Source organism: Canis lupus, chromosome 18 (assembly GCF_048164855.1).
Source record: "Canis lupus baileyi chromosome 18, mCanLup2.hap1, whole genome shotgun sequence".
Taxonomy (NCBI): Eukaryota; Metazoa; Chordata; class Mammalia; order Carnivora; family Canidae; genus Canis; species Canis lupus.
Genome location: NC_132855.1, coordinates 17570186 through 17586611, shown reverse-complemented (window position 1 = coordinate 17586611; position 16426 = coordinate 17570186). Strand labels below are relative to the sequence as shown.

At 48.6% G+C, this 16426-nt stretch overlaps 1 protein-coding gene and 1 long non-coding RNA gene across 8 annotated transcripts in view; one reads left to right on the top strand and one right to left on the bottom strand.

Annotated features, from left to right (window-relative positions):
- Positions 1 to 467: 467 nt before the first annotated feature.
- Positions 468 to 16426, top strand: part of MINDY4 (MINDY lysine 48 deubiquitinase 4) — a 104265-nt gene continuing 88306 nt past the window's right edge. For all 7 annotated transcript variants that reach the window (XR_012010712.1, XR_012010713.1, XM_072783595.1 and 4 more), the window contains exons 1-4: positions 468 to 649; positions 7301 to 7420; positions 11189 to 11424; positions 14518 to 14764. Coding sequence is in view for 5 of the 7 variants with exons in the window: in XM_072783595.1 (XP_072639696.1) it covers positions 587 to 649; positions 7301 to 7420; positions 11189 to 11424; positions 14518 to 14764 (666 nt within the window). In the remaining 2 variants the exon portion in view is untranslated. The remainder of the gene's footprint in view (positions 650 to 7300; positions 7421 to 11188; positions 11425 to 14517; positions 14765 to 16426) is intronic.
- On the bottom strand, positions 1463 to 4831 carry LOC140609462 (uncharacterized). Its single transcript, XR_012011288.1, has 3 exons — positions 3765 to 4831; positions 2307 to 2694; positions 1463 to 1918 (listed from the first exon to the last, which is right to left on the bottom strand). It is a non-coding gene; the product is annotated as an uncharacterized lncRNA (long non-coding RNA).

Here is a 16426-nt window from a genome sequence, read left to right as displayed (position 1 = left end):
GACGTGGGACTCGATCCAGAGTCTCCAGGATCACGCCCCGGGCTGCAGGCGGCGCTAAACCGCTGCGCCACCGGGGCTGCCCCCAGAGCCTATTTTTCTTTGGGAATGCTTATCGATATTTATAATGATTGGGTCCTTATTTCCAGGACACCTGTATAACGCTTGGCGCTCAATTACTGGCAGTGTCATTATGGGACGGCAGGCACTAAGCGGGTGAGGCCCTTGTCCTTTAATTTCTGCACGGAGCTCACAGGGACCCGCCCAGCGCAGGCCGCCCAGGTCCCCGGGCCTCAGTGGGCCCAGGAGCCAGCTGCGGGGGGTCCCCCGGGGCCGAGGCAGGCCTCCCCCCGCTCCCCGCCGCGGGCCATCAGGGGCGCGCGCCGAGCGGAGGCTGGTGCGGAGCCGGGAGCTGAGCCGCGCAGGACGCTCCTCCCCTTGCGCCCGCCCTCCCAGCCCGCGGGCTCCGGGGAAGGGGAGGAGCGCTCCCGGCTCCGGGGACACGGTCGCCACGGCAACGCGGCCCTACCCGCCCCAACGGACCGGGGCCCGGGCTGCGGCGTCCGGCCTCGTCGGCAGAGCCGGCGGCATGGACAGCCTCTTCGTGGAGGAGGTGGCCGCCTCCCTGGTCCGGGAGTTCCTCAGCAGGAAGGTAGGTCGCGCCGCCGGCGCCGCTCGGGGCCGCTGCCCCAGGGAGGGGGCGCCGGACCCGCACCTCCGCGCGGGGGGAGCCGCCGCCGCCGCCGCCGCCGCCGCAGCCGCCCGGCCCGGGATGCCCGACGGGAGCGCCTCTAGCCCGGGGCCGGCCGAAACTACATTTCCCAGGAGGCATCGCGGGCCCCGCGCAGCGCCCGCCGCCCCGCCGCCCGCCCCGCCGCCCCGCGCTGGCAGCCGGTCTCGCCTCTGCACGGGGGCGGCGGCGCGGGCCTCCCCGCCCCCCCCCGGGCCTCCCTCCCCGGCCTCCCCCGGGGGCACAGCCGCCGCCTCGTCGCGGCCGGGACCGGCCTCCCCGCTCCCGGGTGGTCGAGCCCTTGAGTCGTGCGTGGTCCCCGGCGGCGGCGGGAGCCCAGAGGCTGCAGGCCGCGGCGGCGCGCAGCTTGCCCCGGGTCGCAGCGGGAGAGTTTTCCGGGAGGCCCTTAAGCATCATCATGTGCAGCGGAGGTGGGGACTCCGTGGGAGACAGAGGTCGCTGCAGGTGACTGCGGAAGCCTCTGCCGCCTTCTGACCCCTTCCCTAGGGCTCGGCACTGGGTGGCTCAGTTGGTTAAGCATCTGCCTTCAGCTGGGGTCGTGACCCCAGGGAGCTGGGATGGAGCCTCCGCACTGGGCCCCCTGCTCACTTGAGCAGGGCGCCGGGGCCGGTGTCTGGATTAAACAAACACACGAGCAAAATCATTTTTGGGGGGGGGGCGGGGGCGGAAAAGGGGAAGGGCCTTGGAATCAGGTGGAGGGGTTCAAATACCGGCAACCGGTTAGCAGAGTGTGAGCCTGGGTGCGTCACACTGCCTCAGTTTCCTTATTTGTAAAACAGGATTGATAAGACCCACCCTTTGCAGATTTATGATGAGGATTAATAATAACATATGGGCAGTCCCCAAGCATTGTATCTGGCACCTAGTAGGTACCTGTAGTCAGCGTTGTCTTTACCTCTCGCCCCTCTTGTGCATGTTTTCAAAGTGTCTTTCTTTGCTTCTTAGTAATGTTTTTTTTAATTTAAAAATTATTATTATCATTTTAACAAAGATTTTATTCACTTATTCATGAGAGACAGAGAGAGAGAGAGAGGCAGAGACACAGGCAGAGGGAAAAGCAGGCTCCATGCAGGGAGCCTGACGTGGGACTCGATCCCGGGACTCCAGGATCATGCCCTGGGCTGAAGGCAGGCGCCAAACCACTGAGCCACCCAGGGATCCCCGGTGCCTCTATTAAAAAAAAAAAAAATAAATGCAATGTGGCTTCATTGTATCTGCTCTGTGTTTCAGGCTAATTGACCTTCCATCACCAAGTCTTGGCTGCACATCTGATGTCAATGGCACGCCCTGGGAGGCTGCCCACTATCATTTCTTTGAAGCCTGGGTCACCAAGCAAAACTCTGTTTTCCTCTTGCCTTTCCTTTCTTAAGAGTACAAATGAAACCCAAAGTCCTCCCTGGATATCTAAGGCTCCTCTATAGCTCCACCCCAGTGTACCACCCCAGTGTGGGTTCCAGCTTCTCCCACATGCTTTCGCCTGTTCTATCCACGGCCCACCCCAGGTCTGTTTCCTTCAGGAAGTCTTCTTGGATAACTTCCATCGGAATAACTGACTTACCTTGTCTGTGGCTTGCTCACTGGTGCTCACATTATAATTTATATGTCTGCCTGTCTCACCCACGAGACCAGTCCGCAGAGCTGACACCTGATCTGGGTGGAGCCTTGGCCGTGTCTGGTTCACCCGGCCCTTCTCCCTCCCGTTTTTCATCTGGGCACACTAAAGCCCTGACCTGACCAAGGAGTTGCCCACAGTCACTCAGAAAGTTGTGGAGAGGTGGGACTGCCATGTAGTCCAGCTGTACTTTCCTCGTCAGCTTCTTTCTGCTCTGGTGCAGAGACCACGTACTCCCCTCAGGGCTTGGCACAAGGCCGGTATAACCTAGATTTCCCATCATGTGAGGTGCCTTCTGGTTGCCTGTTTGTTTTCTCAGATCCTCGTAACAGGCCTGAAAGACAGGAATACTTACTCCGTTTCATGTAAGATGATCATGAAACTAGGGGGCAAAGAAACTTGCCCACAGTGAGCAAGTTAGATCTTGTCATGCCTTGACTCAAAACTCTCTATGAGCTTCCTGCTACAAGCAGCATAAAATCCAAGGGAAGGCCTCACCGCCTCACCTGGGCTACGAGGCTCTCTCTGACCCTGTGCAGGCGGTGCCTCCGACCTCATCTGCCACGACTGCCTCCTCTGCCCATTCCCCTACATCGTACCCAGCTACGCTGGCCCCCTTCTAAGTGTGGGCTGCCCTCGGAGAGTCATGAGCATCTCCTGCAATGTCAGGGTGCTCCAGGGTGGCTCTTCTTGTGCCCCAGCCTCCCTCTCCTGCAGTCACTTGTTCCCATCCTACTTATGCCACCTTTCCAAGCGGGCATGTCCTGGGCCTGTGGTCACCAGTACCCTTCCTGTAATCTGTGCAAGCAGTCTGTCATCATCACTTGCAGCTTGCCTCCTTAGCAGCCCGCCCATCATAAACTGTTCTTCAGTCTCACTCACATCTGCATTCCATAGTTCCTGCCAACTTTTCCCGGGGCCCTCCAGTCCTGTTGTGACCTCTCCCCACTTCTTACCCTCCCGTCGTTATAATCCCACCTTCAACAACATGCTCACCTCCCTTGCCCTTCACTTCTTTCATCATGTTCCCTCCGCCAACCCCCCAGCCCTCCGAGTTTTCAGATTCCCTTCGGCCTCCTCCATGCCTGCCCCTGCAGTGCCGAACGGGGCTGGAGAGAAACACGGCAGCATGCGGATGGTTTCAGGCCCCCCAGCCCCCTGAGGCCTCAGGCATGGCTGCCCTCCTGGTTAGAGCTCCCCAGCCTGCCCCCTCTCTCTGCTCTGGGATGGCTGTTTCACACCTGCCCTCTCATCTAAGCCCACACAACAACTTCCCTGTTCTCATCGCACCAAGCAAACAAGCAGTTTTGAGAACCTCCCCCAGCACACACACACAGGCTGTACCACTCCAGTTATGAACCTTCCTGGGCCTGGACCTTCCCTCTGCCTCCCTGCTGCTCTTACCAGGTTGTTCTCCATGCTCCTGGGAAAGGCCAGCCCCTCCCTGCGTGCCATCCCCTCTTGCCTGCGTGAGGGCACTGCAGCAGTTCTCTCTCTCCGTTGCATATATATTTTGTCTTCTCTACTGTCGTTCCTACAGAACCCCTTCTTGATTCCCAGGTCCCTCCAGCTACTGGGTCATTTTTCTTCTCCCTCTTACAGCCAAACCCCATGAAAGAACTATGTGTGCTCTGATCCTCATCCTTCCTGCTTGCTCAAGCCTGCTCTAATCAGGCTTCTGTCCCCACTGATCCATGGAAGCAACTCTTGTCAAGTTAGTTTATCAATGACCTTTAACTATAGTTCCCACACTTCTTGATCTAATACTGTGTTTGGCACAGCTGTTTTGTGCCCTTCTTTCTGGAAACTCATTCCGCTTGGCTTCTGGAGGCCACCTTCTGCGTTCTGTCCTCTAACCTCTCGGGGTGTTTGCTGGTCCCCCTCATTTCCTGGAGCTGTGCTGGGGGACTCAAAGACTCAGTGTTCTCTTCTCTTCTTCACTCATTTTCCAGGTGCCTCCTCCAGCCTCCTGGATTCCAGGGCCATCAACATGATGACAATTCCCAAATGCCTGTCTGGCCAAGATCTCTCCCCGAACTCTTACATTCTTACCAACTGCCAATTTTACATTTTCCGTTGGGTATACAATGAATATCTTAACATGTCCAAAACCCAATTCTTGATCCCCTCTGTGTCTTGCAGCTTTTCCCATTTTGATAGGCAGTGTCACCATCTTTCTGGTCACTTGGGCCGAAAGCTTTGCAGTCGTTCCTGGCTTTTCTCCCTCTTGTATACCCCACATCCAGTCCATTAGTACATCTGTTGGCTTTACCCCCAGAGCATATACAGCATGCAGCCACCTCTTTCTACTTGTGCTGCAACTGCCCTAGTCCAAGCCACCTCTGTCTTTCATGTGAGTTGTCCCACAGCATCCTAACTAGTTTCTGCTTAAATCCTTGCCTCCAAAAATCTGTTCCCAACCTAGCAGCCAGTGATCCTTTACAAATACAAGCTCCTGTTTTCACCCTGCCCCTACCTGCCGCCCCCCCCCCGCCCCCCCCCAAGATTTCATCGAAGTCAACAAGGCCTTTCCTTTTCAGGCTCTAGGCAACCTCTCTGACCTCATTTCCTGCCATTTCCCCCTGGCCACGTGGCTCTAGCTGCACTGGCCTCAGGGCCTTTGTACTTGCTTTTTCTTGCCATGAACATACTTCCCTGAACTGTCTGCATGGCCTGTTCCCCTACTTCCCTCATATCCCTGCTCATATCCCGTAATGTCACCTAATCACGAAATCTTTCCTGATTTTTGTAAAGTATCAAACCTCCTTGCACCCCCTCCTGGTCCTTTCTGTTTCCTGCTCTGCTACACTTCTTTTCCCCACAGCATATTAGAGTTGTTGGCTTTCCCCCATAGAATGTAAGCTCTGTGAGGGCTAGGACTTTGATCTGTTTACTCCTCTGCCTCCAGCAGCTGAACTAGTAGACTAGTGGTTCATTCCCTTCATTTGACAGATGGGAAAACCGGAAGACAGGAGTGAGCCTGCAGATGATGCTCAATAAGTAGCTGACTATCTAACAGTGTCCTTCTCTGTGTCTCTGCTCTCATTTTATTTGTCTGCATAGTAGTGCACGTCAGCAGCTGCCTGCTGTACATTTACCCCTGTTTGTGGTCCACTTCCCCAACAGAATGTCAGCTCTGTGAAGGGGTGAAGTTTGTCTTATTCCATTGGTATCTCCTGCATCTAGAACAGCCTGCTGCATCGTAGGTACATGGGAAATGTTTGTTGAGTGATAAAGATTAAGCGGACCTGGATGGGACTGAGGACTGGCTGATTCCTGAGGGATCCTTGTCCACTCCCGCAGTGGCTTCCAAATGTCAGCGTGTACCACCATCCTGGGGAGTTTGTTAAGTGTGCCAAGACTTGCTGATCTGAACTCCTGACAGACATAAAGAGTTATCCAGCAGAGGGGGACTCTCATGGTTTCTGCCTTGCTCTCATTGGCTGGAAAGCTGTGGGGAAACCCAGATGCAATGTAGGTGCTTGCTGTGACCTCCTCCCTCTAACTCCCAGTTCATTCTCCTTAGGGCACCCAGGTATGCCTCTGCCTTTCCCCCAACATGCACACCCATTTCTTTCTGTTCCTCCTCCCTAGGACTTCCTTTTTATTCTCTTTGTTTCAAGGTTGTGTTCATATCTCTTTTTTTCACAAATTCTGCTTCCCTCAGTTAATGACAGGAAGCAGGTTTTGTCTTGTTTTCCCATCAGTGGGAGTCTCTGTAAGATTGTGAACACAAAACCTGGGTGAGATGTTGAGGCCTGACTAGCACGAGGGGCTGGATCCACAAAGCGCAAAAGGCTCCCTTAGCACCAGGCTGAGCTGTTTGTGAGGTATCTCTTCCTCCTCTGTGTTGGGTGATCCCCATGGTCCAGTGGGGTGGGCAGGCCCCAGCTTCTGTGGTTAATTTTTGGATGAAGAAGCCAGGCTCATAGTAGGGAATAGCACTTGCCATCGCTGGAGTGTCTTCATTGGGCCTTTTGGGAGGTGAGGACTGGATGATGGCAAGTGGCTTCACTGGGACCTCAGCAAATGTTTACCACGTGCTTCCAGGGGCTTCAGTCCTGGCATTGCTGACTCACAGGCTGGGATGGTCAGAGCCCCCTGCTCTGTGATTCTCCTGTGTTACCTGGGCAGATCAGTCCTTGCTCTTACCCAAGAAAAGAAAGGAATTGTTATTGACCTTTTGCTTATTTTTTTCCTTTTATTTATTTTTAAAGCTTCATATTCTGTGGCTCCAAATCTAGTGCAAACCCAGGGCTCCAGCCTTAGGTGAATCAGTTAGTTACCTGAACCTCACTTTCCTTTTCTATAAAATGGGCCAACAGCTCCAACCTTAACTCGGGCCATGGAGTTATTTTAAGATTCAGAATAATAATAATAGTGAAGATGTCAAGTGTAAAGCTTATATAAAAATAAACTCCTTTATTTAAAAAAAAATATTTTATGTATTTATTTTAGAGAGAGAGTGAGAGCCAGAGAGATCACAGAGGGAGAGGAAGAAGCAAGCTCCCCACTTAGCAGGGAGGCCCGAGGCGGCGCTCGATCCCAGGACCCTGAGATCAACCCTCTGAGCCTCCCAGGCACCCTTCACTTCTTTTTTAAATGATTTTATTTATTTATTTGACAGAGCACAAGCAAGGGGAGGAAAGGGAGAAGCAGACTCCCCGCTGAGCAGGGAGCCTGATGTGAGACTCGATCCCAGGACCTGGGGATCATGACCCCAGCCAAAGGTGGCCCCTTAACCGACTGAGCCATCCAGGCGCCTAAAAATAAATTCTTAAGTCAGTTTTTGGTCCTTGTAATTTCCTTGCAAGGAAGGCAGGATAGGCAGGATAGGAATGATCATAATGAGCATCAACAGTCTTTTATTTATAACCTACATCAGAGAACGGAAGGTTTTGATTTAAAATGAAAATAATGATTCAGATTTCTTCCTGCAGGGCTTAAAGAAGACATGTGTGACCATGGACCAGGAACGCCCACGCTCTGACCTCAGCATAAACAGCAGAAATAATCTCCGCAAGGTTTTGCATCTTGAGTTTCTCTACAAGGAGAACAAGGTACGTGCTTTGTAAGGTGTGGTGTAATGTTCTGGAACTGAGCTTGGCAATGTCAGAGCACTGGCGGGGCCCTGCCAAGCTGTCGGAGACGGTGGTGGCAGGAGGCTTGCCGTGCCTGCGGCCAGGGGAGCAGCAGACCCGGCCAAGTGCTGACAAATCCCGAGTGTGAGTTGGGTTTCCAGCCTCATGGAGGCCCTAGGCTGCCCCCCCCCGGGGCCTGTTGCGCATGTGTGGCGGGAAGCTCACCTTGAACCCGGGCCCTTGACAGTTACTCCCTGTGCTCCCTCCTCCCCTAGGAGGCTGTTTTTAGCCAGACCGTACTTAGGAATATCATATTCGGTTATACTCAAATTTTCCATTCCCTGCCCATGTAAAATTTTCCTTCTTCAAATCTGAGTAATAGCTTATTTTTAAGTCTACTGTGACATTTAATTTAGGCAGAAACGGGGCTTGGGCTCAGCTAACCCTGGTGCCTTGGATTGGGGAGGGTGGGGGGCTTCCCTGATCCCTCAGCCCCACCACCTCCCCCCAACCCTGTAGTTGTCCTTTGTCGTGCTCAGCACACTTATAATAGAGTATGTATAATAGAGTATGTCGTGCTCAGCACACTTATAATAGGTTGTTTAATTACCATCTGCCTCCCCACCACTTTGGATGCAGCAGGAGACCCGAGACTGGCGTCCCTTTTGTTCACTGTTGTGTCCGTGTACTTAGCCTGTTGCCCAAGGACATAGCGAATAGTCTCTATATGTGTTTGTGGATTATATCATTGGCCGACTGACTGAATGAAGCTACCGTTCTGGCTTAATTGTTTTTTTCTGCCACAAAGACAGAATCTTCTAATCTGACCGAGGAATGGGCTCTCCAGCAGATGTGGCCTTGTGGTAAGGCATTGTGGTAGAGTGGGAAAGAACCTAATGGTCAGGTAGTTTAGCATTTATCGTCATTTTTTAAAAAGGCAATACAATGACATATCCTGTGGATGTCCACACGTATGAAAGAAGGAAGAAGGAAGGAAGAAGGAAGAAGGAAGAAGGAAGGAAGGAAGGAAGGAAGGAAGGAAGAAAGGAAGCAAGCCCCATGGTTGAATTGGGGATGAAGAGGACTTGCCTTCTTGGCCTTCTTGGGCAGCCCCTCAGGACTGGGCTAAGCAGCTTTTCAACTGCTGGGAGACTGGGGGCCTCACTTAGGGGAGCTGCAAGCCACAGAAAAGTGGCCTGTCCAGGTGTCACAGTGAGTTATGGGGCAGAAGTGAGGCTAGAACCGGATCTTCTGATTCTCAGTCCTGCCGTAGTAATAATGGTCATCAGGCCTCCTGTGATTGTAACCCTCTACTCAAACGAAACCTTAGCAGATGGGGCTGAAATGCCAGCCCTCCAAGGCTGTTTCTGAGATGCCCAGAGGAACCTCAGAAGAGCTTGTAAACTACCTTCCTGCCCATTATCACCCATTGGGAAGCTCAGGCTAAGTTTCCCTGAGTAAAGTGAAGGATGGCATCAACCTACGGGAACATTCGGGTTGCCAGAAGTTTCTGTGCCCCACTTTGATGAGAAAAGGGCAGTGGCAGCCAGGTGCAGTCCTGTTGTCGGCTCAGGGAAGACATTAGCTCGATGCCCTTCTTATCTTTGGTCTTGGGGGTGACAGCAGGGCCCCACCACCTCCTCCCTGTGTTCAGCTGGAAGCCCGTAGACCCAGGCAGCAGATATCTAGCCCACCTCCTTTTGCTACGTTTGTAAGGCAAGAGTGTGGACTGTACATGTTAGAAAGATTTTTTTTTTTCCACAGAAAGTGAGACAGGTAATAGGAAAATCAATTAACCATGCTGGTGCAGTGGGAATTTTATGTAAATGCAACTTTACCTAATTTCCTGGAATCATCTTTGCCATTCAAGTTACTTTTACTTCTCCACTGTAATAGTTTCCCTAGGGTAATAATTATCTGAAGATACTTAAGATATTTCCATTAGGTTTTGATAAGTGCCCTGATTATTTGATTTATATAATAGTTATTTATTATATAGTGAATTGAGCTTATATTTTACAGAACAACATATTTCTTAATCTATCTGTTGCATAGTAATTTTGACATTTGCACGCAGCTAGCCTGATTCTAGGAAAGCCCCGCAATTTAATGTTAATTCCAGTAACTTGTTTTTCCCTACTCATAGTACGATATACAAAAATGCCTATGCAAAATTGAGGTTTTGAAAAATGGTGTCCAGATTCACATAAAGGCTGTGTCTGTTCTGAGCAGAGTGTTATGAAAAGCCATAAAGTGTAATTCAGGTTATCTAGGGCTATAAATCTCTTATATTGAAAGAAAAAGCTAGGAGGTCAAAATAAATCATACAACATCTTTCCCCTGACTCTCTTCCTCATGAGTTTCATTTAGACTTAGACAAAATTGTTTTTTTTGGGTTCCACCCTAAGAAAATAAAGCTGTCCCCTGATTCTAACTGCCTGATAAATCTGTTGTTATTGGTCATAACCCATCTGGCTGTGGGTGCTGGTCCCAGAGTCCTGCTGCATAGACCCAGGCACTAGGAAGGAGGGAGGGCTGCATGTGCCTGAGGGGCTCTCTGTGCCAGGTGCTTTGTCAGGCGCTTTACTGCTCTCACTGCAGTCTCATCAAATGCCAGCCCTCCAAATGCCCCATGTCTGGCCACACTTGCCAACAGCTTGGGGTTCCTGGACAAATGGGGTGGGGACTGACACAGTTATGTGGCCTGAGGTCAGACTGTGGATTGCTGCTTGGATGACTGTGTTTGTCCAAATGACTTAGGAATTTTAAGAGAAATCAGGACTCTAATCTTTGCAATTTAAGACACAATAGGGCCTGGGAATATATATCTCTAAAAACCTCCAGAGATGACATTTGGCATGATTAGGGTCGGGAAATACTGATGTCATTTCATTTCTCTTTTTTCTCTCCTTTTCTTTTTCTCTCTCTTTTTTTCTTTCTCTCTTTTCTTTCCTTCCTTCCAGAGAGAGAGAGAAAGAGAGAGAGAGTAAGTGCAAGTGGAGGTGGGGAGGGGCAGAGGGAGAGGGAGAGAGAATCCTAAGCAGGCTTTGCACTCAGCACGGAGCCTGACTTGGAGCTTGACTTCACGACCCTGAGATCATGACCTGAGCTGAAATCAAGAGGTGGATGCTTAACTGACTGAGCCACTCCGGTGCCCCTGATGTCATTTATTTCTAAAACCAATTACTGAAGAATTTTAATGTTTTTAAGATTCAGGTATAGATTGAGACAGTCCTGATGGCCTCTCTGTGTTCTTTGCAATAACCTGCTGTGGTACCATCCCTGCAAGCCCCAGCACCCAGTGTTAAATGCAGAGTATACAACCTATGAGAATACTCAGGTCCCAAATGTTTATAAGCTTGTAGAGTTAATGATCCCTAAAGATTTAAGTTTTTTTTTTTTTTTTTTTAAATGAAAGGCTATTTTCTAAAGTTATTCCTATGAGGAAAACCAAGAGGAAATTTGCTTGGGTGTTTTTTCTGTTTATCTTGTATTTTATTACAGCTGTTGGTTGAATCGCCTGACTCATGCATTGGATGTCCATTCTTTTAGGGTAGAGATTTTTGTCTTCATCTCTGTGTTGTAATACAGTGCCTCACGTCTGATAGGCAGTCAGTGGACATTTGCTGAGAGGGTATGAATGTAGGAGAAGCTGATAAACTGTCAAGGAATTGGAAGAGCATCGTTTCTGCCCTTCCCCTGAAGCTGTACATATGACTAATGATTTTTGTTTTCTTCCAATGATAGGCAAAGGAAAATCCTCTAAAAACAAACCTTGAACTCATCACCAGATACTTTCTGGATCACTTTGGAAATCCTCCCAACAATTTCACTCAAGAAACACCAATCCCTGCACTCTCAATTCCAAAGAAAAATAACAAATTAACATCAAGGTGCTCAGAGAACATGCTGGTAAATATATATGACCTTGCAGATGAAGATTCAGGAAGGAGAACATCATTGTCAGAAACAAGCAAAGCCAGGTATCTCTTATTTACACCATGGATTAGTCTCTTATCGCTGCTGTGACACATGACTATGAACTCAGTGGCTATAACAGGGTTTTCCAGAAAAGCAGAACCAATAGGATATGTGTGTGTATGGGTATGTGAATACATGTAAATATATATACAAATAGTGTATATATACACACACACATATTATATTGGTTTTATATATCCCATATAAGGAGATTTGTTTTATAATTTTACTTTTTTTTTTTTTTCACTTCTTAAAATTTTTTTTTTACCCTTTTTTCTTTTTTCCTAAGAAGGCTCTATGCCCAGTATGGACTCCAGTGTGGGACTTGAACTCACAACCCTGAGATCAGGACCTGAGCTAAAATCAAGAGTCGATGCTTAACCAACTGAGCCACCCAGGGGCCCCAATTATAAAGAAATTTATTTTAAGGAATTGGCTCACATGATTGTGGGAGCTGGAAAGTCTGAAATCTGTAGGGCAGACTGGCATGCCGGAAGCTCAGGAAGTATTCTGTGTTACAGCCTTGAAGCAGAGTTCTCTGGGAAACCTCAGTTTGCTCTTAAGACCTTTAACTGATTGGATGAGGGCCACCCGTGTTATCTAGGGTGATCCTCTTTGCTTAAAGTCAACTGACTGTAAATGTTAGTCATAAAAAAAATACCCTCAGGGAAGCATCTAGGCTAGTGTTTGACCAAACAACAAGACAAATAGCCTAGCAAAGTTGACATGTAAAATGTCACCATCACCGTGTCTTAAAGCAACACAAATTTATTATCTTCCAGTTCTGAGGTCAGAGGTTCAAAATTGGTCTCACCAGGTTAATGGCAAAGTGTCAGTAGGGCTTGTTCTTTCTAGAGACTTTTGCGGGGAGAATTGGTTTCCTTTCCTTTTTTGGCTTCTAGTGGCCACCTACATTCCTTGGCTTGTGGCTGTTTTCCTCTGTCTTCAGAGCACATCACTCCAGCCTCTGTTTCTGCCATGGCATCTCCTACGCCTGGCTCTGACCTCCTGCCTCTCGCTAAACAAGCAACCTTGTGACTCTAATGGGCCCTCCCAGACAATTGAGGATAATCTTCCCATCTCAAAACCTTAACACATGTGCAAAGTCCTTTTTCCACAGAAGGTAGCATTCACAGGTTCTGGGATCAGGCCATCTGCAGGGGCCATTATTCAGCCTCCGCATTGTGTGCCTTCAGATTCCCTGTTGTGGAGCACTGTTACTTTCCTTGGAGGCCTTGAGGATGGAGGGGGATGCTGAGGAGGATGCTTATGATTCAAATGTTTAATGTTTGTCAGCTTCAGGGGCTTGCTGGGTTTGCGTTTTCTTAAAGAAATAGGGGTATAGACTTCTAAAAGCAACTTAATGCTGTAGAGATGAAAACATCTATAAAAATAAGGCCTTTTAGAACTCTTAGGAAGGAAATTAATTGCCATTCTTGATTGAACCTCCAGTATTGGAAAGCACTGATATTAAATTACAACCTTAATATGCTGTCTGTAGTCACTAGCGAGTCTAACTCCCTGGGGCTGCATGCTTCCTTCTGGCTCTGCTGAGAAGCATTTTCTTTCCCAAGGGTAGCTGAGGGGTAGGGTCTGGCCAAAGGACGAGGACCACTGGAAATATTAACTCAAGGCTTAAGACGTGAAAGTGAGTCATAGTAGTTTGGAAGAAGATGGTTCTTCCTTCAGAGGTGCTTACTGCCTGGCTGGGAAAATAAATATTTCTGAGGTGATAAAGAACTAGCAGAAGTGGGGGCTTCCGAGTTCCACCCACTTATCCAAGCTACAAACTTGGGTATTATTCTACTCTATCATTTTTGTCTCTGTGAGCCCTTAATGATATTAGACTCTTGCCTGCTTTCTCTGCCCTGGCAGCAGTGCCTCAGTTCACACCTCCCCTCTTGCCTGGGCTAACTCCTATAGACTTCCTTGGTTTCCAGGCCTCTGGTAATCTGCTCAAATCCCCCTTCCACCTAAGATAGTGTGAGCTTCCCACGAACAAGCCTGGCCATGCTGCTCCCCTGTGGAACGGCCTTCAGATGCTTCCCATGGCTTCCAAGATGAAATCCAAACTCCTAAGGGTAACTTGCAAAAACTCTTTCCGTGATCAGCCTGCATGGCTCACCTTGGCCTGGCCTGCTCTTACAGGCCTTTGTGCTAATGCCTGGGGCATTCTGGTTATCTCCTGCATGCTCATTCCTTCACACTCAGGGCTGGCTTCTCTGTGAGTCTTCGGTTTACCCAAGCTGGTTCTGGAACCTTCCTTTGCTGGATATGCCCCTGTCATAGCACACACATGACTGCTTCTCTCACACGTGACCCAATGCTTGGTAGTCAGCAGCTTGGGATAGAGCAGCAGTCAATGCCCCTTTAGGCCAGAGTCCAATGGTAGAAAACATGCCAGCCTGTGTCACAGGAGTGCTGAGCTGTGGCTGATCCATCACAGATCATAGGTAAGAGTACTCTTGAGCTGGGCCTCTTGCACTGTCTTTTTCTCTTTCTTATCATTCCTCCTTGTTTGCCTCAGCATCTCATCTTCTTTTGTTCTATCTCTCTCTTTCCCCTGTATACACACACACACACACACACACACACACACACAGTCTCTCTCTCACTCTGTTTCAGTGCCAAGCAGCCCAATAAGAGAAGCCATTGGCATGCCCAACTGAACCTGAACTGAATAGTTGGAGAACACAAAGTTTGCCACATGTCTCCATCTGTTGATCTCACTGATGTGCAGTAAGGCTGGGCTTCATGTAGCTCATGACTCTCTTGGAGGGCTGTGATTTTCTGTAATCACTCAGGTCTGGAACAAGGATGCCCTTTATATTTGAGGACACAAAACGTTCAAGGATATTTGAGGAATCCTATCATACGTCATCAATTCTGATTTTGTTTGTTTCCTGGTCTCATTTTGTAGGTCAGACTTGCCCTGGTGTGAAAGTATTTTCTATTCTTTACCTTTAATGATAAAGTACTAGCGGGTTAGAATCATCACAGATGTATGAAGGGGCTTGCTCTGAGTTGAATGTGGGACTTATTATTGTTGTTAGCTATTGGGGAATCTGTTTAATGGAGAAATCCCTTTTTTGCAGGCACGACAATCTTGATGGGGATTTGCTTGGTAATTTTGTATCCTCGAAAAGGCCCCCACACAAAAGTAAGCCTATGCAAGTTATCCCAGGTGAAAGCCCTGCTGTGGCCCCTGCGTGGGAGAAGATGGACAAGCTTCCGTCGTCAGAGTCTTCCTTGGACACCAAGAGGGTGGGCGAGAAGATCAGGTCAAAGTCTGGCCTGATTGTCCGAGGCATGATGGCCGGTCCTATTGCCAGTTCCCCGCAGGTAGAGTTGCTGCTCTCAATGCTATGATGAGAGTGGAAAGTGAGAACCAGGCAGGGCTTAAGGGGTTGCCTGGGTTTATTTGAGGGCACCCCACAAGATAGATCTGTGTGTTGGGATGGGAGGGACACCTGCCTGTTTTTCCTCCTGTGGTACTGTTAACTCCTTGTGGGATCATGGGCAGGCCTTATCACCTTCCCTGACCTCAGTTTACCCCTCAAGTCAACAAGATGGATGTCATGGCTTTATCTTCCTCTGCTGAGTGAGAACACATCTACCAGTTTTACCTCTGCCATTCAGAAGTCAGGGGCAAGCCATCCAAGTCTAGAGAACATCTTTTTTATTATTTTTTTAAATATTTTTTTTAATTTTTTAGAACATAATATTAAAAGGGAAGAGGAAATCCCAATCCTTATGGTTTCATTTGCTTTGCTTTAAAAAGAAATTCTGATACTTTCATATCATTGTTTTATATCTTTCCTTAAGGAGGGACTCTGGTGGGAGTGTCCCATTAGGTGGGGAGACTCAACCAAATGAGAGAATGAATGTAATAGGAGTTTGTAAAACAACAAAGAAATAGGAAAACAAAGGAAAATCAAACACCAAACTCATAGGGCAGTATTAGTCCCACGAGGGAGCCTGAGCAAACCTGCACAGATCTCGTGTGTCTACTACGGCTGGTCACCTCCTCTCCCACCCTGTATGGCTAGATGTGGGCTGTGGCTCGAGAGGCTGGTGTTCTTCTCCCAATTCACCTGGAATCAGGACAGAAAGAAGCTGACTATCTCCCTGCCTCTGCCTGTATATCGTGGGGGTTTTGGTAGTTTGGAAAATACTGGTTAAGTTATCTGAATTACTGAGATCTTCTGAATGTTGACATTTCATTATGAAAAATTAACCCACATCAAAAAAAAAAAAATCCCATGTTTTGATGTCACCACCCAACTAATCAGAAAAGATTTTAAGTGCTGAGAAGCCATCCAATCACAGCGGCTGATACAAGTTTCCCCAGATATTAATTTTTACCTGACAACTTGTATTTTATCATGGACAGAACACATCAGTCATTTCCCTTGAAGTGACAGGCTCCTCTTATTATCAAGGAAATGCCTGCTGAATACCCAAGTCTGAATAACCACAATTAATCTGTCAGTTGTTCCACGGAAGAAAGTAGCAAGTTCAATTCACAAATCAGATGGTTGTGCAAGTGCTTTTCCTTGAGACAACTGTCATCCTCTGCATCTGGCAGTGTTTATATATACCTCCTATTTTGTCATATGGAATATTAAAGAGATGGGTACCATAGGGTTGAGACTGAATATAATTAATACTTTATATGCTTCAGCATGGACATTTTTAAAAAAGATTTTACTTATTTATTTATTTGAGAGAGAGGGAGAGCCTTAGCAGGGGGAAGAGCAGAGAGAAGGAGAGAATCTCCAACCTGTGTGGAGCTGACCTCACAACCCAGAGATTATGACCTGGGCTGAAATCAAGAGTCGGGCGCTTAGCCGACTGAGCCACCCAGGCTGCCCCAGCATGGACATTCTTAGATGAAATTAGCATTTTACTTATTTATTTTTGTTGCAAGTGGTGGCAGATACCTCCAGCACTTGATTTGTGCTATGGGCCAGCAGTTTTTCCCACCAGTTCATGTGCATCATT